A 21,231-nucleotide genomic window follows, 5' to 3' on the forward strand; every position below is an offset into this window, starting at 1 on the left:
CCCCCCCCCCCCTCTGTCAACTTCTTTTTGGAAAGTAGCGACATTTTTTGTTTGATATTTAGTTGTTCTTAGTGTTTTCTTTGTGAGTATTCAGTCTATCGGATAAGATGTTTCGATCAAACGAAATTTTGAGAGCTGAATCTGGATCAGTTGATTTTGATGTTAAATCTTCATTTTGTTTGTGAGGAACTGAATTTGGATCAGTTGATTTGGGAGTGGAATCTTCATTTGTTTGTGAGAAACTGAATCTGGATCTGTTGATTTTGGAATGGGATCTTCATTTGTTTGTGAGAAGTTGAATCTGGTTCGGTTGATTTTGGTGTTGAATCTTCATTTTTGCTATCATATATATACTGCATAGTGTTAAAAAAAAAAAAAAAAAAGGGGAATCATGACCTCGTTTCAAATTTGAAGCGAATAATGCTAATATACTCTGGAGGCGATCGGTTGATTTTGGTGTTGAATCTTCATTTTTGCTATCATATATATACTGCATAGTGTTAAAAAAAAAAAATTTTTTTTTTTTTTTTTAAATTTGGGAATCATGACCTCGTTTTTGAAGCGAATAATGCTAATATACTCTGGAGGCGAAAGATTCTAGATTTCCAGTTTTCATTGTCTGATCTACCATTGATTTATTATCTTCTAAATAGAAATGGAGGAAGATTCTGGATTTCCTGATTTCTTATTTTGTAGATAGAATCATTCTTATGTTGTACGAAAGATATAATTAGCGGTGAGGTTCATCACTTATTAGTTATTACATAAAATAGTTTTGGATGCACGATAGCGTCTGTGCTCAGTAGAAAATATTCAGTTATTTCTCTAACTGTAAGTATCTTGTTTCTACAGTAATTTGACTAAGAAGTAAGAATTGCAGTTATTCCATGTTTGTTCATAACATTGTTCCTTATTAATAATATATAGTTAGGATGAAACCATAACGTTTATATTTGGACAACTTGTTCTAGAAATCATGGATCAGTGTTATATTTCTGTTCCTTCATCCTATTAACTGATTCTGCAGAGTTATGACTCATCTATAATTCACCTTTATGTTGTCTGGAAGCATTGAATTCTACATCTACATTAACGATCATTTCTTCTCTAATCTTCTTCGCCTGATGATTTCAAACTGTTGTTAGTTGACTATGTCTTCACTGCCCTTCATATTTCATACGTAAAGTGGCTGTGTAAAAATGCCAGTGCAAAAAGGCAGGTTTGAGTCTGAATGCCTACCATTTTGTGCTACAATGGCTCCAATGCACCCTTCCTGCGACACTGAAAAGCAGTACTTGAACCAGGTTGCTACACCCCCTCTCCAACTCTTGTTTTGGGACATTAGGAGATTTTGTAGCCTATGAACTTTTGGATTAAGTATCAGAAAATATGGTTATCGACGCATAAATGGACATTGAATTGGGAAGCAGCTGCGCTTGGTTAGTCTGGTTCAACCAACTAAATGAAACTCAACAGAGCCTTGACCAAATTATGTGGGGTTGACAACTTGACACACCCTGTTTTTCCTGTTTTTAATTTTAATCAATTTACAGAAAATTTGCTCGTCTCTTTGTGTATAAATACAATTTATGGCTATGATAACTGTGATAAAAAAGAGGAACCTTTTACAATAGCGCACCACTTGATAATTGTATGATACCATATGCACTTTCTCCTCCTACCTACAATTTCACAAACGAAAGAGAAAGCTCCATGGATGATTTTTGTGTGCGCTTGCTTATCATACAAAAACTGGATAATTTATTTATTTTTATTATTTCTAATTTGATTTTATTTGCATTTCCAGAAGCCCGACCTTGCAGGTCTTGCAGAATTTCTCAAGCCACTGAATGAAGTGATAACTAAAGCTAATACATTGACTGAGGGAAGGCGATCTGATTTTTTTAACCACTTAAAGACTGTTGCTGACAGCCTGACAGCTTTAGCTTGGATTGCCTACACAGGCAAAGATTGTGGTGAGAAAATGTCAGATTATTTTTCTGCTGTGAATGTATAGACTTTCATTTCACATTTGTTTCTTTATTGTTTGCTTTGAAGGTATGAGCCTTCCCATTGCGCATGTGGAAGAAAGTTGGCAGATGGCTGAATTCTATAACAACAAGGTATCATGAAGTTTTTAATGTTTGTGTTAGGATGATTACTGCCACATAAAGTGAACTTTTTCATCTGCGAGGAAGAATGGAGTGGAAAATAATAAATTATGAGCAACCAGAATAATGAAATTCGAAAAACATACTCATCCCTGTGGTTTCTCCTGTCTTAATGTATGCTTATGCTTTTAACTTGTTTCCTGACTTCCTTAACTTATGAAATTTATACTTAATAATCCTTTAAATAATTAAGTAATTGGTTTTTGGATCCATCACTCCATCTGAGTCCCACCTACATCCAGTTCTCAATAATCAGAAGGATATTTCTACTTTACTCATTTGGTACTGACTTACGTTTGACATTCTAAATCAGGTTCTTGTTGGGTACAAAACGAAAGACCCAAATCACGTCAAGTGGGCAAAAGCTCTGAAGGAGCTATATCTACCTGGTTTGAGGGATTATGTTAAGAGTTTCTACCCTTTGGGTCCAGTATGGAATCCTACTGCAAAAACAGCCGTTTCTGCTCCTGTTTCAACAAAAGCTTCACCAAGTGCCCCTGCCCCTCCACCTCCTCCACCAGCTTCCCTTTTCAGTTCAGAATCTTCGAATGCATCATCATCACGTCCAAAGCAAGGGATGTCTGCTGTATTTCAAGAAATCAACTCAGGGAAACCTGTGACATCAGGTAAACCAATTAAAAAAATTGATGAATGGTAGCTATTTTCTTAGATGGTCAACGTGGTGATTTTATCCTTGCTTCGTAGGTTTGAAAAAGGTAACAGATGATATGAAGACAAAGAACCGTGCAGATAGAACCGGTGTTATTAGCAGCGGTGGTAAAGAAGTTCGCACTGGTTCTCCTTCCTTCTCTAAAGCAGGACCCCCGAAGTTGGAGCTTCAAATGGGTCGCAAGTATGTTTTGATTGTTTTATCTAATTTAAAATTTTGCACTAGTTTTAGCAGGTTCCCTTTATACAAGCTTTCTGCCTTAAATGGGAACTGGATGTTTGTATGCCATAAGTACTCTTATCATTGGCTGTATTGTTTGGCAGATGGGTAGTTGAGAATCAAATTGGAAGGAAGAACTTGGTTATTGACGATTGTGATGCAAAACAGTCCGTATATATTTTTGGGTGCAAAGATTCTGTTTTGCAAGTCCAAGGTAATTGTTGATTTAGGCATGTGAGGCTGGAATATAATTTAAAGTTCCCTACAGTCTATTCATGAATAACGAAAAAGAAACTCTCTGACATTCATATAATGTGCAGGAAAAGTGAACAATATAACTGTTGACAAATGCACCAAGACGGGAATTGTGTTCAAGGTCAGTATGTAAGCATGTAACGAATATAGCTGCCCTCTTGTTGTGTTGAATTTTTGCATAGTGAGGGGAGATGGACTCACTTTCGTGGAATTGATATTGTTAAACAGGATGTTGTAGCAGCTTGTGAGGTTGTGAATTGCAACGGTGTTGAGGTGCAATGTCAGGTAGTCTTTTCTTTTATTACTTTAGTGGTCTGTCTTATGTGATATTTGGAATTGAAATATTCTTCATTAGCTATTACTACAAGTGGCTTTACTACAATGCTACTGCATGCACCAAGAAGATTTATGAATCAGAGATTTATAGTTTGGTTGATATTTTTGTAACTCTATAATAGGTTCTGAATTTCCTTCTTGTTATTGTCTGCTCCCTTCCTTTTTCCCCTTCCAGGGTTCGGCACCATCAATTTCGGTGGATAACACCACAGGCTGTCAATTATATCTAAGCAAAGATTCTTTGGAGACATCTATAACAACAGCCAAGTCAAGTGAAATCAATGTATTAGTGCCTGGTGCTGGTTCTGATGATGATTGGGTATGCACTATATTTTCTTTTGGACTTGCTGTTCTGTTGATTATTAGGTTATTAGTTTCTTTCCTTCTCTTTTGGGTCTCTTGTGTATTTTCACACTTGCAAGCATTCGTTTTAAAAGTGAGAGAGGAGGGGAGGGAAAGTGTGAGAGCAAGGCATTAATACTCCAACAGAATGCAACTAGAAACAAAAGAAACTTTCTATATGTTGATGAATTCCCTGTTAAGTGCAGGCCAAATCATGCTTTGTTTCAGAATCCTTATATTTTTATCTTTCCACTTGCCTCCTGTTATTATGCGAGTGTCATTATCAATAAAATGTGACCTCTTGAACATAATGGAAGTGTCTGTCAAGGTTATCGAGTCTTTTCCCTGTCCATTTCTCCATAGTATTCCATCTGCACAAATCTCAATCATTAGCTAATGTCAATGCCACTATATTTCCCTCACAGTAGTCAACTCATATCGGGTCTAAAATTCTCATGGTAATCTATCCCTTTGAGACATATTTAAGCTTGTGTGGTTCTTCTTTCATTGAGGGTGAGCTAGCTAGCCCGGCTAGGTGTATTTGCATGCCTGACAGTTAATTTTAGGAGAGAAGATCCATTGAATTGAAGGGCCTTGCTCCTGATTCAACATATTATCATCTTCATCACTGTTAGGGCATCCCATATTTACAGTTGACTCGATTAGGAACATAAGTGTTGATAGGATTATTTTTTTCCGGATCAGTGTGATAAATCTTAATTTTGATGGTTGCTGCTTTGGGAACCCTAGGCCACCCAAGGGTTAGAGGTCTCCAGTCACTGCTTTTGAATGTGTTTGTTTGAGGGCCCTAAAATGCTGTGTGCTATGGAGACGGGTCATGCATTTTTATTTGTTGGCTTGAAGATTTAGGGGCCTATTGAAATATTCTTCCTTCATTGGACAGCCTCAATCCTTGGGTTTCAGATAGAACAATCGTGTTCATGTATATGCTAATGTTGGTCAAGTTTCTAGCAAACATTGTGTCCAAACTGGTGTCATGTAGGATTTAAAATGGAATGGGAGCGGATTGTTTGGCCCTAGGAGTTTAAATGGTCAAACAGTTCATACTTTGACACAAGTGAAAACTAAAAGATGAATACTCAGAAAACACCCATTCTAATACCACCAAAATTAGTATACATGATTAGATTGTTTGAACCGGGTCTTTTGACTGGTCAACAGTTTCTGCAAACAACATTGGTATCATCAGGTTAGATTTTTTTTTAGATCTTTTTTTGAGCTTGATAGGATATTTTGGCATATATTATCTTTTCTCGTGGGTCGCTGTTCTCTTACTAATGCCTCCATTTTCATTGTTCCTGCTGTTTCATTGGTTGTGAATCATACGCTAGAGCTCGGTGTTTGCCTGTGCCCATGATGCATATAGTTCAAGTGGGACATATGGCTGTTGGGATCCATGAGCTCATGCTTTGTGAATGAGACCCACAAACTCGGTGTATCATCTGCTATTGATGATATCCGAGTCCACTAGCCATTGTCATATGATTGAGCTGACCCTAAATTTAGCATGGCTTTGGCATATTAGCTGAATAAGCTGGGTTTAAAAAAACTGCTGCTGCTGAAAATAATAACCTTAAACAGTTGGCATGGACTCAACTTTGTTATTTATGTGATTAAGGTATGTGTGCAATTTCATTGCAGGTGGAGCACGCATTGCCACAACAATATTATCATGTGTTCAAGGAAGGACAATTTGTAACAACTCCAGTCTCTCACTCGGGTGGGTAATTTAGAAGCATTACTGAGTTCCTTCCTTTTTCAGTATTTTATTTGCATGAAAGGTAGAGAAGAAGTTGCTTTCAGCTTTGGCGTCTGTGATTCACTTAAGGTCAGTATTTATGTATGGTTTGTATCTGTAATCAGTAATCTGTTGGGTGTTAATGTTCTCATTATTCTTTTCACATACCTACTGTTGTAACAATTGTCTTTTGTATCCGTCATGTCCTTGGCAGTGTTCAGTTTTGTGTCATTATCTGAGAGGCATTGATAAACGTTTGGATGTTTTGGATCAGATATGTGACACAGATTAAGTCATTTAAATCTTGGGAATTGGTATTGGTGTCCACCGATATTGATACGGATTGGTCCCTATTGCCTGGATAGGGATCGATCAGGTATGATATTGGCTTACACCATCCGGCCAATCTGATACCAATACTTAAAAATCCTCATCTCGAGACCCAAATCACCAATTCAGTAACCACTGGTGCCATAAATATATTGGAGTTGATCCTTCTTTTACTTTTTGAATCGGTTCACCACCGACAACAGTAGGAACATTGGATTGACATAACCATTGTGGGGCCATCACAGATGGGCTGATTGTCTGTGGCTATCGTTAAAAGCCATGTAGATGTCGGTCGTTTTAGAATACAGACATTGTACGGAAAGCTACTGTTTTTGTGGTTCAAACTGTTCATAAGGCCGCCATGGGCTATGGCTGCTTTTATTGATGCCTTTTGGGCTCTTGGAAAAGGTCCGTTTGCGTACGGTCGTCTTGGATCATGGTAAATTTCATTTTTTAAATTCGAAGGTTCTGAATTTTTGACCGAGTGACTGATAATAGTGAACTAGCCGTTGGTTGTATAAATAGAACCTATATACTTGGCTGAGCTCCACGTTTAAGGATCTGCTGTTTCGGAGAATGAAACTATTCTGATCAGATATCAGTCATGTGAGGTTTCATCTGTTATGAAATGGATTTGATGTGGGTTTATATGGTATTGGATTCTTTCACGTAATAAGTTGGGTTACAGGGTTGAGTTTTCCCTTGTATCACTGGTACTAAAGCAGTTGATTTTCAGTCTGAACCTTTATACGAAAGGGGTTATCTGCTGTTATGTAGAGACCTTGGAGCAAAATTCAGCTGCTTAAAAAGGGCTACTTGACCCAGCTTCGTATGGCAGTTGATCCAGTATCAATTACATAAGATATTTGATGTGGTTGATAAGGTCTTGGGTTCCTAACCTTTTAAAATGGATGGGGGTTGAATTTTCCAAAGTTCCATGTTTAGAACTTTCTGTAGTGCACGGGATTTTAACAATCAAGTTTGGATCGGTCTGATGGGCCAATTCAGATAGGGGATTGATTTTAGGGTTAGGCATATTTAAGCCAATTCTGACTGATTCTTCATCAACTTGACCGATCGATCAGGGCAGATCTGGACCCTGATTCCAGGTTTAAACCCTGTGAGCACAGCAATTCTATGGCCTAGTGTTAACGCGGCTAGAGTTTATGATTTAGCGTTCCAGTATGCGTGTGAGATATACACTGTTCAATCCCTTTCATGTGCAGGTTGAAGTTCTCCACCCGGTTAAATGCAAGGACAATCTTGCTTGGATCCTGGATTGCCCGTTATTCCAGAACTAACATTTTCTTGTCAGGAAGGATCAGAAACCGTCTTATGCTGAGGATACGTTTTTTCTGTAGGCTCCAATTGATTCCATGTAAAAAGGCAGAAAATGATTTATTTAATAGGATTTTTCACTATTATTTATGTAAAATGATAGAAAGATAATGAAAAAAAAAAAAAAAGAAGAAGAAGAAGAGAAAACAATCCTGTTCATCTAACGTTGCCCATGCCCAAAACATAGGTAGATGCAAAAAGACCCAGTTGCCTCCATACCTGGTGGGTATTTTTCAGCCCATTGTTTGGGCAATCTCTAGGGTTCTCTTCCCCATAAAGCAAATTATGGGAGAATGAACTTTGTCTAAGAATGTGGCTCCTACACTAGCACCCCAGCCATTGAGTGTGTACTCCCTATTTCTAGGCACATGGGTACTTTCCGAACAAAGAATGAGTTTCCAAAATTTATAGAGTAAGATTTTTGTGTAAAATATCATTTGCCTATGATCATTTTGCACTCCCTATTTCTAGGCACATGGTGACAAGCTTTCGCGAAGCAGCTATGGGGGGAACCACCATAGGCATGTGTAGAAGGTATTATATGGGTGTTGAGACGATCAATTGCACCATCGAGATCCTAGCTGTGAGTATCAAGAAACTCGTGAAGGCAGCAGAACCGTTGATCCCACCATGGAATATTTGAATCATGGCCCTTGATGGTTAATTTGGGCTTAACCTTTTTGGTTAATTTCCTTTATTAGCTACCTTTTTTTTGGGGGGGTGGGGTTAAATACTTAAATTCCCGTATTAGCTACTTACTACTTATAAATCGTAATGCCTATATGCACCCGAGTTCATTCTTCCGCGACATTTTCTATTGGTGAAAGTTATCCCACGTCCAAGGTGAATTATTTATCCATGAATATAATGTCATAATTATCTGTCTCCTATGTCAAATGTCCAAAAATGCCCTTTCACTGTTTCCAAAATCCCATCTAAGTATAAATAATGATGCTCATTACAAAGTCTATGAGGATAGTAATGTGTTCCTAGAAGAAGCCCATTGAATGTTTTTAACTATTGATGAACCATATACCTTGGAAAAAAGAAGGAAGCACAAATATTATTCGATCATAATATGAGCTTATAAAAATAGAATAGTCACAACAAATTAAAGAGCCTGTCCTAAATTCCTGTTCAGCTGTTTTAATTGTTCCTTTCGGAAGGAAATATGCTGTATTGAGAAAAAGGTAATAATACTTAATCCATACTTTAGGACAAGAATCTATTCTGGGATAGACTGGATCCAGAGATAAAGACATATATAGGTCCCGCTCAAGAGTGTTGAAGAAAGGGGATTGATGGACCTCTTCACGTACGTCCACTTGAAAGTTTTACTTGCACACGAAGTATACTCGCCTTGCTTAAAGTTTTATCTCCAAGCATATATAGTTGCTGTACTGAGAAGCCTCTCCACTAGATTAAGTTTTAGTTTGGAATGAATCACATTTAAGCTCATGAGGGAGCTTTTCCTTTCCCCTGAACTTTTTGTTTTAGGAGGGAGAGCAGCCGAAAGGGATGCTCTTTCTTAGCATGGAAGAAAACAAGTACAAAAGATGGCACTACGGACTTAAAAAGAGAGTACATAGCAGTGATACATATGCATGGATATGCACATGATACATGCCAAAAAACATGGAGTAATTGATTGAAGCGGAGGAATTCTTTGTTTGGGAGCGTGGCTCCTTTATTAGTAAGGTGGGTATTTCTACCTTTCGTGGGGGGACAGTCATTTCGCCTGCCTCTATGTTTGGACAGAACCTTTTAGACTCGTAGACAAAACCCTTTTTTCCTTAAATGAATTAGATTTTGAAATTTGGCACATGGCGTAACGTAATTTCCACCAATCCACCCGTTATTTTGCTTTTTCCAACTCCATACCAATGAAGTGACCGTTAACTTTTTGAATCTTCAATGCTTTCGCGGAAATTTTAATCGTTTGTTTTTTCCTCGTTTTTAAAAGCATCAAGACACTGTAACTCTGAAAGCGTCAAGACGGTTAGGCCCCACTACGTGTCAGAGATATTCCAATTCTCCACTCTCTTTTTACAGTTTTACCCTTCTATTCGTTTCTTCTCCATCTTTATCTGCTTTGCTCTCTCTTCTGTCTTTGCTACTTCTTGAATTCTCTGAATCTCAAGTTCAGCAGAGCCATCTGTTCTTCCGCCATGGTGATTCTTCGTTGGACCTCAACCTTCTTCGTCATCGTCGCCGCTTTCTTGCAGCTTATTCACTTCGCATGTAAGTTCATACTTCATAGTGTAACTGAATATTGAACAGATCGCTACTGGTTCCGAGGTTTTCGTTCTGGATTCACCCTTCCTGATCAAACCTCCATTTTTGACAGATTTATGAAACGTAATGAAATTAGATTTTGATGTTTTGATGAGTTCTCTTACTAGATTTGGAGTTTCTGTTAATCTTTACTCTGCTTTTCAGTTATAGCCTCTCCAATGCTATTTTTACCACTTCTGTTATTATATTCGTGAGAATAAAAATCAAGAACATTCAAATTTTCATGAATTTTCTTATTTCGATTTGTTTTTATTTCGTTTTCAATGGATTCTTCTTTCGACAACATTAATGGTGTTTCCAAGCTCACTTCTTTAGGATTACTTAATTTATTTATTTCTTTTGGGGAAGAGAAGACTACGTTTTACTTCTTTGTTAGATTTAATCATTCAAACTGCGACTTGGATTGGACTAGCAAGAAATTGCAACTCGAAGATGGGTGACTTGAGTCCAAAGACAAACCTTGTAGAAGCTCATCAAGAAAATTAAGAACCCTAAATAAAAACTTCAAGAAAACAGAACTGTTGAGTAATTTGAATCGCGTTTGTACTGACTTCCAATTTCTGCAGACTCGGAGTCATTTATCGGCGTAAATTATGGTCAAGTCGCCGACAATCTGCCTCCGCCGTCGGAGACGGCGAAGCTGCTACAGTCGACCTCGATCGGCAAGGTCAGAATGTACGGTGCCGATCCGGCGATCATAAAAGCCTTAGCAAACACCGGCATCGGGATCATGGTCGGCACATCGAACGGTGACATCCCATCTTTGGCCTCTGATCCCAACGCGGCGCAGCAGTGGATCAATTCTAATGTCCTCCCCTTCCATCCTGCCAGTAACATCATCCTGATCACCGTCGGTAACGAGGTTATCACCTCCAGCGACGGGAACCTTATGTCGCAGCTCCTACCGGCGATGCAGAATCTCCAAAATGCCCTCAACTCTGCATCTCTGGGCGGCAAGATCAAAGTCTCTACCGTCCATTCCATGGCCGTTCTCAGGCAATCGGAGCCACCGTCTTCTGGAATGTTCCATCCTCAGTACATCCCCACCATGAAAGGGATGCTTGGGTTTCTCAGTTCCACGGGTTCCCCTTTCGCCATTAATCCCTACCCTTTCTTTGCGTATCAGGGCGATCCCAGGCCTGAAACTCTGGCCTTCTGTCTTTTCCAGCCCAACTCAGGGCGATTCGACTCGCGGACCAACATTAATTATATGAATATGTTTGATGCGCAGGTAAGAAGGTTATCCCACTACATTCTTTTATCTTAAAATCTTAATAAGCTGTACTGATCATACTTGTTCCAGCCATGTCTATTGAGTATTAACAACCAATACGTTTTGCAGCTTGATGCCATCCGATCTGCTTTGAACTCCATTGGCTTCAAGGGCGTGGAGATCGTGGTGGCTGAGACAGGGTGGCCATACAAAGGGGACAGCAATGAAGTGGGTCCTAGCGTGGAGAATGCTGAGGCTTATAACGGGAATCTGATTGCTCACCTCAGATCAATGGCTGGGACACCTCTGATGCCAAATAAGTCAGTTGATACTTATATCTTTGCTCTGTATGACGAGGACTTGAAACCTGGGGCGGCTTCAGAGCGGTCCTTTGGGCTTTTCAAGCCTGATCTGACCATGACTTATGATATTGGTCTGTCCAAGAGTAGCCAGGTGAGAATCTTCCCATTATCCTCAGCCAGACAAAGGACTAACTATGCTGTCTTCTATCATATATTCTTGATTATCATGTTAAGGGCTAGGTTTTTTTCCTTTATGTTTTTTTTTGGTGGTGGGAGACAGAGAGCATTGGTAACCAAATAAGCTGGGGTTGCACAGTATTTATTAGTTATCAGAAGCAGTAGATGTTAAGTTTTTCTTGATATTGTTCTTGGAAGGATTAGAAGAACTTCTCAAGGGAGTAATTTCTCTGGCTACCAAGTAAACAGAGGTTTCCTTGATGGCATGCCTAGTTCTGCTGCATGAAATGTCTAATGGGACTAAAATTTTGGGAACAGATAGACTTCACTGTCCCCCTAGCTCATATCAAGCTCCAGCCCAACCAAGTTTTCCATGTGGTAAAATAAAATTTGAAAAAACAATGGAAAAATTAAAAAGAATGGATAGCCAAAAATCCAAGGGGAATATATCAATACATGGGAGGGTTTATGATTGAAGTTGAGTCCAAAATTTTGCACATTAGCCAACCATACATTCCCTAGGTATCCAATGATTGGATTTGCCACATAACCCTTCCACATGGAGAACTAGGTCAAGAGGTTCTTGACTGTGCTGTGTACTGTATAGCACATAAACTTTTTCCTATTGGGCCTTGATAATGACAACACCCCCCCCCCCCAATCAATCCCAAAAGAAAATTTTCTTTTGCCAAGCGATTCAGCTTTTCCGTAGAAGTTGGTTTTGTTTTGAGAAATTGTTGTCAGGTAGTCAGAAAAGTTGCATTGCACTTCCATGTAATGTTTGCCAGTATCTCATGAAGATCATTTGTACATACTCAATATTCATGTAGAGCTGACGCTTTAATTACTGAGGTTATTGTAGAATATCGGTGTAGTAAATAGGTATTAGTCATTTGGTCATACACCAGCAAAACCAAGTTTGTTCTACAAGGGCTTATTGAACTTTGGGCAAGCAACAACTGCCTAGCGTAGTTGGTGCGCAAAAAACCCACGTTCACTAGGAGGTCTCGAGTTCGAGCCTCTTGGCTGTTATCTACTTCCTCTCCTACAAAATAATAAATAAATGAAATTAAGTCTTTTTTTCTTATACTTGTAAAACACAGTACTCAAAAGAAAGGAACATCATCTTTTCTTGTTATTTGGTGTGTTAGGATTATTCGGAAACATTGTATATAATTTGTGGACCATCTTTACCATCTGTCCTCACACAATTATTTTATGTGGGTTTGCTATGGCCTAGTCTATGTATGTTTCAGTTGATTAGTTACCTCTTGCATAGCCCGAAGCTAAAATTATCACATCTTGCAACGAAGTGTACTTATAGCCTATGAATCTCTAGAGAAGGATCTGCTGCTTAGTTGACCACAATAATCTGATTGTCAACTGATCTGAATAATTGGCTAAGATGATTTAAGAGATGTGATAGATCCTAGAGGGGGAAGGGTCCATTTCCACCCACAATTATTTTTATGATAGCTTACCATAGCCAAGTAAAATAAAGATGATTCAGTTGGTTAGTGAACTCTCTTGTGCTAGCAACTACAACAACAAACTCACCCTTATCCGAACTTAATGGAGTCGGCTACATGGATCCGAGCAAAACAAAGTTGGGAAAACTGGGGTCCAAACAAAATAGGGGAAATGAAGAAATGAAGAAATGAGAGATGAGAAATGAAAGCCTAACCTAAAATTATCACATCTAGCAACTGACTGCTGCGTATTGATCATCATTAAATAATAAGGCAGGGATGGTTTAAATGATGTACTGCTTATTTGATCTTCAACTCTCTTGTACTGCTGCTTCTGGAGGAAGTGCTATGAGCGTCCATTGACCCAAAATCCAAATCTCTATTCTATTGTACCTCGCTTAATGGGAGGGACCGATATAATTTATTTGTGTTTCCAATTTTTTCTTCATTGTTTTTTCTGAATGACATAGATTTTTTTCATATTGCCCTTTTTGTGGGATATTAATTTTTTATTTTTTTTTTTTTCCTTTTTTGGTTTCGAGACTCCAGCAACACCAACTACTCCTGTGACTCCGGCCCCCAAATCAAAGGCAACAGGGTGGTGTGTGCCCAAGACTGGTGTTTCTGATGCTCAGTTGCAGGCTAATCTTGACTATGCGTGCAGCCAGCAGGGGATTGATTGTGGTCCAATCCAACCAGGTGGTGCCTGTTACGACCCAAACACCGTAGCCTCACATGCAGCATATGCCATGAATCTCCTCTATCAAAAAGCTGGCCGGAATCCTTGGAACTGTGATTTTTCACAAACTGCAACATTCACATCTAACAATCCTAGTAAGAAAATTCAACTAATCCTTTCGGTATTCTTGAGATCAAGCAACTATCAGTATTCAATTAATTGGTATCTAAACATTTTGTCACCCTTGTTCTTAGGTTATAATGGTTGCACCTATCCTGATGGAAGTACTTGAAAAGCAGAGGAGCTTTATTCGATTCTTACAGGATAAACATGAGTCATGGGTTGGAGGTATGGGGGTTCTTATTCTAAGTATGAAGTGGTAAGGTATCCTCTTTTGTATGGATGGAGGAGAAATCTCTCTTATCTCTCATCGTTAATTATTGTTGTTGTGAAAATGACGGGCGCAAAAGTCAGTCCAGTGTGTAGTAGGTGGTGCTAATGAGGGCTTTCTCTTTGTACATGTACTGTGTGAATTATGTGTGATATATATATATATATATATATATGTAAAGAGGGCCTCTGGTTCAACCTTCTCAACTCCTTACACAGAGTTAAATTGTCTTGCCTGCGAACTTCTTAAAAGTTTTTCAGTTGTCTCGACTGCTAGGTGGGTATGCAGCTACATGGTCAATCAAGAAAATGCTGTTATTGGCATTTTGAAGTTGACAGACATTATACAAGAAAACATTCCATACAAAAGAGAGGAATGAAAACCATTTACATTCAGTGTGACTTTCATAACAGTGGATTTGAAAGCTAAAAATAAGATAGCAAGGAGGTTAGCTTGGTTTTCTTGGTTTTAAGAGGAAACAATGGCCCAGAGTGCATGCATGAAAAAAATTGAGTATATTTTTTTGGGTTAAAAGTTGCATGAATTTTAGAGCAGAAATTTTTACTGCACCTACAATGAAGAATTCACTCACGAACCTAAGGTCATCATTCCTTGTTCTAAGGAGATATTAAAGTGGCTAATAACCAATTTCCAATAATTAATTAATCTGCAAAGCTTTAGCCAATTCGCTTCTCTTACATTAGAAAAAGCTGAAAAGCCCTGGCTGTGAAAGCATCAATCTGATTTTCTTTAAAGATCATGAGCTTCAACAACAGCTTAATAAGCTTGAGATTAACCTGGGCCCCAGCAATTCAATGGACCCAAAAAAAGCCCATAAACTTCTTGAACAGGCCCAGGATGAGCCTTTGGCCCAACCCATTTTCCTTGAGCCAAAATGGGCAAATTTCGCATCAATACACCCAGTTATGTAGATTAGATGACTCGCTGCCTTGCAACGATTCACAAATCAGTATTGAGTCTATTGACGGAGGAAGGTAACGAGGATGTGGGTTCTTACTTGTTAGCGCTGAAAGCCTGAAAGGACAGTTACACGTTCCGAGTGTTCCTAACAATATTATAACTATTCAGTTAGTTAGGCGCAGCGAGCAGAGAGAAACGTCCACAATCCAAGCTAAAAACTGAAAAGAGTGAAAAAGATGGCGACGAGAGAGAGGGATAGAGATCGAGGGATTTTGATACCCGTAGTAGGAGGCATTTCAGAACATGGTGGAGGCTCCAAATCTTCGTCGGGTGTGACTTCTCCTTCCGTTTCTTTGTCTCATCACACAGGAAGAGAGGTTTGGAAATTCTTTTTTCTCCATATCTACATTGGCTCAATATGATACATTTTCTAGGGATTTCTTGTAGCTGTAATTTCTTTTGAATGTTTCATGGATCAGTCTTCTATATTCGCTCGGGAGATCTCTGTTTCGTTTCCTTCGTCCACAGCTTCCTTGTTTTCTTAGTTCTTCCAGGTTTTGGCTGTAAAATTCGAATGGACACGATTTGTTTTGGGGGTTTTACATGACTTGGTTGGAGAACTGTTTACACTTGTAGATTGGATTTGCATTTCCTCTGGAACAAACCTTGGTTTGTTTGAAGTTGCATTCATTTGGAAGATCTGTCTTTCTATCTAGAAATGTTGGAGATTCCATCGTTCATTGATTCGTGTAAGCCCTTTAAGATGAAGCTTAAAAAGAATATTAGGCGAACAAAGAATGCTTGAAACCTTCAAGTACAATCCGCAGATGCTTGTTGGTTTCTCTCCTCCGAGTTGATTGGCTGTCGTGAAAGCCCTGTGGACGTTCAAAGAACCATTCAGGTCAGAGAAATAGAGCACCTCTTTTATGTTAGTACTCATGCCTTGACCTACGTCGTAGAAAAAGCATGCCGTTGTAGCTTAATGTAGAACTATGGAGAGTTATATACCCTACATGGTGATGATGGCTACTATGATGGAGAATAAATATACAGTCATGAGTTTTTTAACCATATTGAATACCAACTGCGATCTTATTATCATGAAAGCTTAAATTTTTAACCCTACCAAAGATACATATGTAACAGAAAATGGAATGCAAAAAAGAAAATACCATTATGAGTAAACTCATCCCCACAAAAGAATGTATTGTCTTTGTGTCCTTTATCTAGACCGGTTGAATGGGTTTGAGTCAACGATCTGGATGGGTTGTCCATTAGGGTCTTCTAGTGGAGAAATAGTAGAGTCAGATATGAAGTCTTCAAGAATGTGGAGTCTTCCAAGAGGTGAAGTCTTCAAGGTGGTGGAGTCTTCCAGGAAGTCAAGTTTTCAAGAAAGTGGAGTCTCCCAAGAGGTGTTGTTTGCAAGAAGTGAAGTATCCCGTAGAATGAAGGTGGAACCTTATAAAAGAAGGTGAAGTCTACCAAAAAGGTAGTGAAGATCCAAGAGAGAGGATGGGGAGAGAGAGAGAGAGAAGAGTGTACAAGGAGGCTTAGGTTTAGGTTTGGAAATCAAATCGTAAGGATTGTATTGTATTTCTTCTATTGATCTTAGTTGAAGATTGGATCTTACTCTGTGGATGTAGGCGGCAATGTGGCATTGCCGAACTACTTCATCAGCCCAATAAGTGGTATCAGAGCTAAAGGTTGACAACAAAGATTGAGGTTTATAGTATAGGTTAATGTCATGTGGGGGAACACTCAAGGCACAAAGAAGGAAGGAAGATGCTTTGGCCCCTGTGATGTGGGGTTCATACCATGATGGTGAGTGTCGATCATTTGAGGGTTTAGCACTAAGGGTGTGCGGGGCGACGAATGGGGGGCTTCGACAGGTGTAAAAATGGGTTTAAGCCACGACTTTGGGAGTCATTCATTCAAGGGACTAGTGGCGTAGGGTCCAAGTCATGAAGGGGTAGTCATTCATTCAAAAGACTAGCAACGTAGGGGTTCAAAAAATGCAATTCAGGATTTTCAACAAGTCTTCATGGCTATGATAGAGGCCAAGGTGGAGATTGTTAGGTTTATGTCTTTTATCTAGACTATTGAATGTTTGTTTAGATTTTTCTGGCAGATCTTCAAGGTGGCTATGATAAAAGTAAAGGTGGAGATTGTTGAGTTTGTCTTTATTTGAACCGGTTGGGGGAATTTGAGTCAACAGTCTAGATGGGCTGTCCATTACGATTTTCTAATGGAGAAAGAATGGAGTCTTCTAATATTTTTTAGTCTTCAAGAATGTGGAGTCTTTCAATAAAGTGGAAGAGAATGGAGTCTTCTAAACGAGTGGAAGAGGAGGGAGTTCTCCAAGTAGTGGAGTCTTCAAGAGAGTGGAGTCTTCTAAGAGGTGGAGTCTCCAAGAAGTGAAGGAGGAGTCTTATAAAGGAGTTGATGTCTACAAAGAAGGTAGTGAGATCCAAGCGAGAGGATGGGGAAGAGAAAGGGTGTAAGAGGGGGCTTGGGTTTGGGAATCAAATCGCAAGGATTGTACTATATTGATTCTCTTGATTTAGTTGAAGATTGGATCTCACTCCTTGGATGTAAGCGGTATTGCCAAACCATCTCACCAGCCCAATAGAATGTAAGTTAGCTATTCATGGAATTGTAATTAAGAACTAATGGAACCATAAGTGCAATGTTTACAGTTCATTGTCGAAGACCAGGTTCAGTTGCATCTGTGTTAGAGGAAACATGCTTCATTTACCCTTTAATTTTCTCTTGCTAGCTGGTTTCTGTTGGTTCTTAAGTGAAGATTATTATTGCATCCAAATTATGATGGAAATGACTTGGTATCTTTATTTGCTTGTTTAGGCATTTTATAAAGTTATCCGTAGCTGGGCTTCTAAAAAGTTTATGACAGGATGGTAAGTTCTTGTTATCTCTTTTTATTTTTATTTTTTAGATTTGGGGAGTGGGGTATTATATTTCACTTTTACCTGTTACTTCACCAATCCTTATTGACTATTAGTATATCTTAAGTAATCTGCAAGAATTTTTTCTCTTTGAACCCTGGCTTCAGGTTCAAGCTTACTATGGGATTGCTCCTATGACTTTCCACTGTACTAACTTTGTGCGTAAATAATAAATCTATAAATGTATTGTTTCAGGAATTGAATCTTTGTATCGTGTGGTTTTGGTAATAACGTGTAGATTATGATTATGACAGTAAACATTAAAGCATATGATCTTTGCATTTGGAACAATCGCATTGTGAAATCTTAACCAAGGTGCATCATTTGCTGGTTGAAAACAATTACCAAACCCCTTCTTTAGCCTGGTTTGGTCCATGGCCTTTGAGAGCTACTAAAAAGGAAAGGCTCCCTTAACAAGGGAAAGACCTTTGGAGTGAGGAAAACCATTGAAGCTTCTGGACCTGAATTTTCATTTTTCAGAATTCCAAATCTGTCATGGTTATCCATACTCTTCTGCATATTTTAGGGCTACATGTGTTCTTCCGATAAAAATAGGTTGGGGTTCCAAAGGAACACCTTTTGTTGCTTGGGGAACTGTAATTTGAAGATCTGTAGACATTGTTGTGGTTTCAAACATAGGAGAATTTATCGGTGTTGCAATTACATAAATTATCGTTGTTTTTTTTTTTTTTTTTTGGAGATTTTTTATGATCTTCAGACCCCCATCATTTGGTCTTGATTAACAGCGATGTTCTTCTTCTAGCCAGTACAGCCAGGGGGAGAAAAAAGGCCGCCTATTAGTTAGTTTACATTACAAAGTCAACCAAGATGAAAAACTACAGCGCGCGCAAGAATACCTTTTTATCAATTAAAAAAGAAAAATCCAATTAACCCTCTTAGACCCCTGGATTTTATAAGTATCTGCTTAACCTAATAACAATGTGAGTCCTGAAACACAAATATATCCAATCTAAGTTATACAATAACAATTTCAGTAAGCAAATTAAATGGCTTAAGTTGCCATACCCCAACACTTCCTCAATGATAAAAGCATAGCTCTTCTTCAATTCTGAGCAACTTTTCTAATCGCAAATGACCTTTTTTAACTTAAATTAACAGGAAATTACTATTTGACACCAACTTTAACTCAAATAAAAAATTAAATAAGAAGCAATAATTAAGAACCCATCTCCTTTGCTCTTCCCCCTCTTTTAAAACTACTGTTGTTCTGTCTATTTTGAAGCAAGCACCACAATAGTATATATGGTGCTTCTGAATTTCAAATAAATGCTCCTACGTCATTTTTTTTTTTTTTGGGATGAATAATGCTCTCCTACATCATTGTTAGGTAACCACCTAAAATTTGGGTGACATTCTCTCTTATAAGGGGAATTTTGGCAAACAGAGTTCTGGGTAATTATTTATGAACACCGAGTGGTTATCTAACTACCCAGTGACTTTTAAACACATGCACACCCACACACACACACACACACACACACGAGAGAGAGAGAGAGAGAAGTATGTCTGAGGTGACGTAATCACTTAACAAATCCAACTTAACGGGCACTAATGGACTGGGTCTTGTTAGAATCTTCAAAACATAGGTAGTGGGGTGTAATTGCTGAAACAATGGGTGTAAAAATGTCATTCGAACAAAGTCGGAGAGGGGGAGCGTAATTTTCCCAAAATTTAAACCTCTTGTTTGATAACTCTATATTGTTTGCAGTGTCATACTTCTTCCTATGGCCATCACCTTCTACACCACTTGGTGGTTCATTCACTTTGTAGATGGATTCTTCTCCCCAGTCTACACTCATCTGGGGATCAATACATTTGGTACGTACATTCGATTTGCCTGTCTATATCAAAATTTTCAATGCAAGGTTGCAACTTATTCAGTCCTCCAAATGACGCATTAGTAACCCAACATCATGTAAATCTTTTCTTCCCTTTTTTATTTTGAAGAAATCATGAAAATTTGTTTTAACAGTGATAATTTATAAATATTTAGGAAGAAAAAGTCATAATGAAAATGTGATTCAAACAATGATAATATAAGATTTCATTATGCATAAGGAATTCAGGATCATATAATTAGTTGAATTTTGGTGCATTATCTTGGTTTAGAAGAACCATTATGGCTTTCAGAAATGTGGATCTTTGGGGTATATAGCTTTATGGTACTTATAATGTGGTACAGGTCTTGGATTCATCACTTCAATCACTTTCATCTTCTTAATTGGTGTGTTCATGTCCTCATGGTTGGGAGCTTCTGTTCTTGGTTTGGGTGAATGGTTCATTAAGAAAATGCCACTTGTAAGTTATATTTATTGTGCCTCAAAGCAAATAAGTGCAGCAATAACCCCAGGTGAATATATTCAATTTTCTCCGTAATCTGAGCTTGTAATACTACAGTCTGGAACATTATATAGCACTCTTGCAGATCAGAACTCTCACGCCTTCAAGGAAGTGGCTATCATAAGACATCCACGTGTTGGAGAATATGCCTTTGCCTTCATCACATCAACAGTGATCCTACAGACGAGTGATGGCGAAGAGGAGCTCTGCTGTGTTTATGTTCCCTCAAACCACCTATATGTTGGAGATGTTTTTCTCATCAGCTCAAAGGATATTATGAGACCAAATTTATCTGTAAGAGAAGGGATTGGTGAGAGTCTAATCCAATCTATGATAATGGGTCTTATCCAATTTTTGGGTGTTAACATTAGTTTGGTTTTCTGTTTTTCACATGGTGCAGAAATTGTAATTTCTGTGGGAATGTCAGCACCTCAAATAATAACTACAGTTGATGCAAAAGCCATTCGCTCTGCAAGAGTTGGCAGGAGCCTAAGATTCACAGTTCCACCAGTCTAATGGGAACCTGCAAATAATGAGCCTTATTTATTTTGTTTTTATCCTCTAGAAAACATGGGATGTTGGTCATTGGTAACCTGTGACAAATCCTGCATCGATGAATCTGAATCTTAACAGTATTAGATGACCAACAGTTAAGAAGGATCAACTTGCTAGAAGGTATTGAAACACAAGGCCATTGGATATTTGGATCAGAGTTCATTGGAGTAACAAGGCTATTCACTTGACGCAAACATCCAATTTCCTAGGATTATCCTTCTCCCTTTTCTATTTATTTTTTTTCGGTTTTAGATTGTAGAGTCTTGGTCCCAGGAGTACCTAGGCAGTCTGTGACAGGACTATTTTCGGTTTTAGATTGTGAAGTCTTGGTCCCAGGAGTACCTAGACAGTCTTTGACTGGGGTACATCCATCCAATTCTTACCATCATTTGTTGTAGCTTACTAATTGGTAGAAGAAACGAAAAAGTCTTGACAAAATTAACTTACAGCCATTCATTATGGTAGATTACATTTCCTTTTTTTTT

General features: G+C 38.5%; 3 protein-coding genes across 3 annotated transcripts in view; all 3 read left to right on the top strand.

Moving 5' to 3' along the window:
• Nucleotides 1-6,025, top strand: part of LOC122074070 (cyclase-associated protein 1) — a 6,558-nt gene extending 533 nt beyond the window's left edge. Inside the window, exons 2-10 of the mRNA XM_042638882.1 lie at nt 1,808-1,976; nt 2,059-2,123; nt 2,485-2,797; nt 2,877-3,024; nt 3,165-3,274; nt 3,381-3,436; nt 3,544-3,600; nt 3,827-3,970; nt 5,656-6,025. Of these exons, the coding sequence (XP_042494816.1) occupies nt 1,808-1,976; nt 2,059-2,123; nt 2,485-2,797; nt 2,877-3,024; nt 3,165-3,274; nt 3,381-3,436; nt 3,544-3,600; nt 3,827-3,970; nt 5,656-5,742 (1,149 nt within the window). The 3' untranslated portion in view covers nt 5,743-6,025. The remainder of the gene's footprint in view (nt 1-1,807; nt 1,977-2,058; nt 2,124-2,484; nt 2,798-2,876; nt 3,025-3,164; nt 3,275-3,380; nt 3,437-3,543; nt 3,601-3,826; nt 3,971-5,655) is intronic.
• A 3,478-nt stretch (nt 6,026-9,503) lies between these two features.
• On the top strand, nt 9,504-14,155 carry LOC122074071 (glucan endo-1,3-beta-glucosidase 7-like). The gene is made up of 5 exons (XM_042638883.1): nt 9,504-9,661; nt 10,282-10,946; nt 11,058-11,381; nt 13,419-13,710; nt 13,810-14,155. Exons 1-5 carry the CDS (start codon nt 9,589-9,591, stop codon nt 13,845-13,847), a joined length of 1,392 nt encoding a protein of 463 aa, XP_042494817.1. The 5' UTR covers nt 9,504-9,588; the 3' UTR covers nt 13,848-14,155.
• Nucleotides 14,156-14,294: 139 nt separating this feature from the next.
• Nucleotides 14,295-21,189, top strand: LOC122074072 (protein LIKE COV 1-like). The gene is made up of 6 exons (XM_042638884.1): nt 14,295-15,244; nt 17,730-17,782; nt 19,560-19,669; nt 20,034-20,201; nt 20,277-20,501; nt 20,592-21,189. The coding sequence occupies exons 1-6, from the start codon at nt 15,104-15,106 to the stop codon at nt 20,705-20,707; spliced, it is 813 nt and encodes a 270-aa protein (XP_042494818.1). The 5' UTR covers nt 14,295-15,103; the 3' UTR covers nt 20,708-21,189.
• Nucleotides 21,190-21,231: the final 42 nt, after the last annotated feature.

The sequence above is a fragment of the Macadamia integrifolia genome, chromosome 3 (assembly GCF_013358625.1).
Source record: "Macadamia integrifolia cultivar HAES 741 chromosome 3, SCU_Mint_v3, whole genome shotgun sequence".
Taxonomy (NCBI): Eukaryota; Viridiplantae; Streptophyta; class Magnoliopsida; order Proteales; family Proteaceae; genus Macadamia; species Macadamia integrifolia.

Coding starts and splice junctions, on each gene's coding strand:
- LOC122074071 (XM_042638883.1), top strand. CDS start 9,589: ATGGTGATTCTTCGTTGGACCTCAACCTTCTTCGTCATCGTCGCCGCT. Junction 9,662..10,281: donor GCAGCTTATTCACTTCGCAT/GTAAGTTCATAC, acceptor CAATTTCTGCAG/ACTCGGAGTCATTTATCGGC. Junction 10,947..11,057: donor TGAATATGTTTGATGCGCAG/GTAAGAAGGTTA, acceptor TACGTTTTGCAG/CTTGATGCCATCCGATCTGC.
- LOC122074072 (XM_042638884.1), top strand. CDS start 15,104: ATGGCGACGAGAGAGAGGGATAGAGATCGAGGGATTTTGATACCCGTA. Junction 19,670..20,033: donor TCTGGGGATCAATACATTTG/GTACGTACATTC, acceptor AATGTGGTACAG/GTCTTGGATTCATCACTTCA. Junction 20,502..20,591: donor ATCTGTAAGAGAAGGGATTG/GTGAGAGTCTAA, acceptor CACATGGTGCAG/AAATTGTAATTTCTGTGGGA.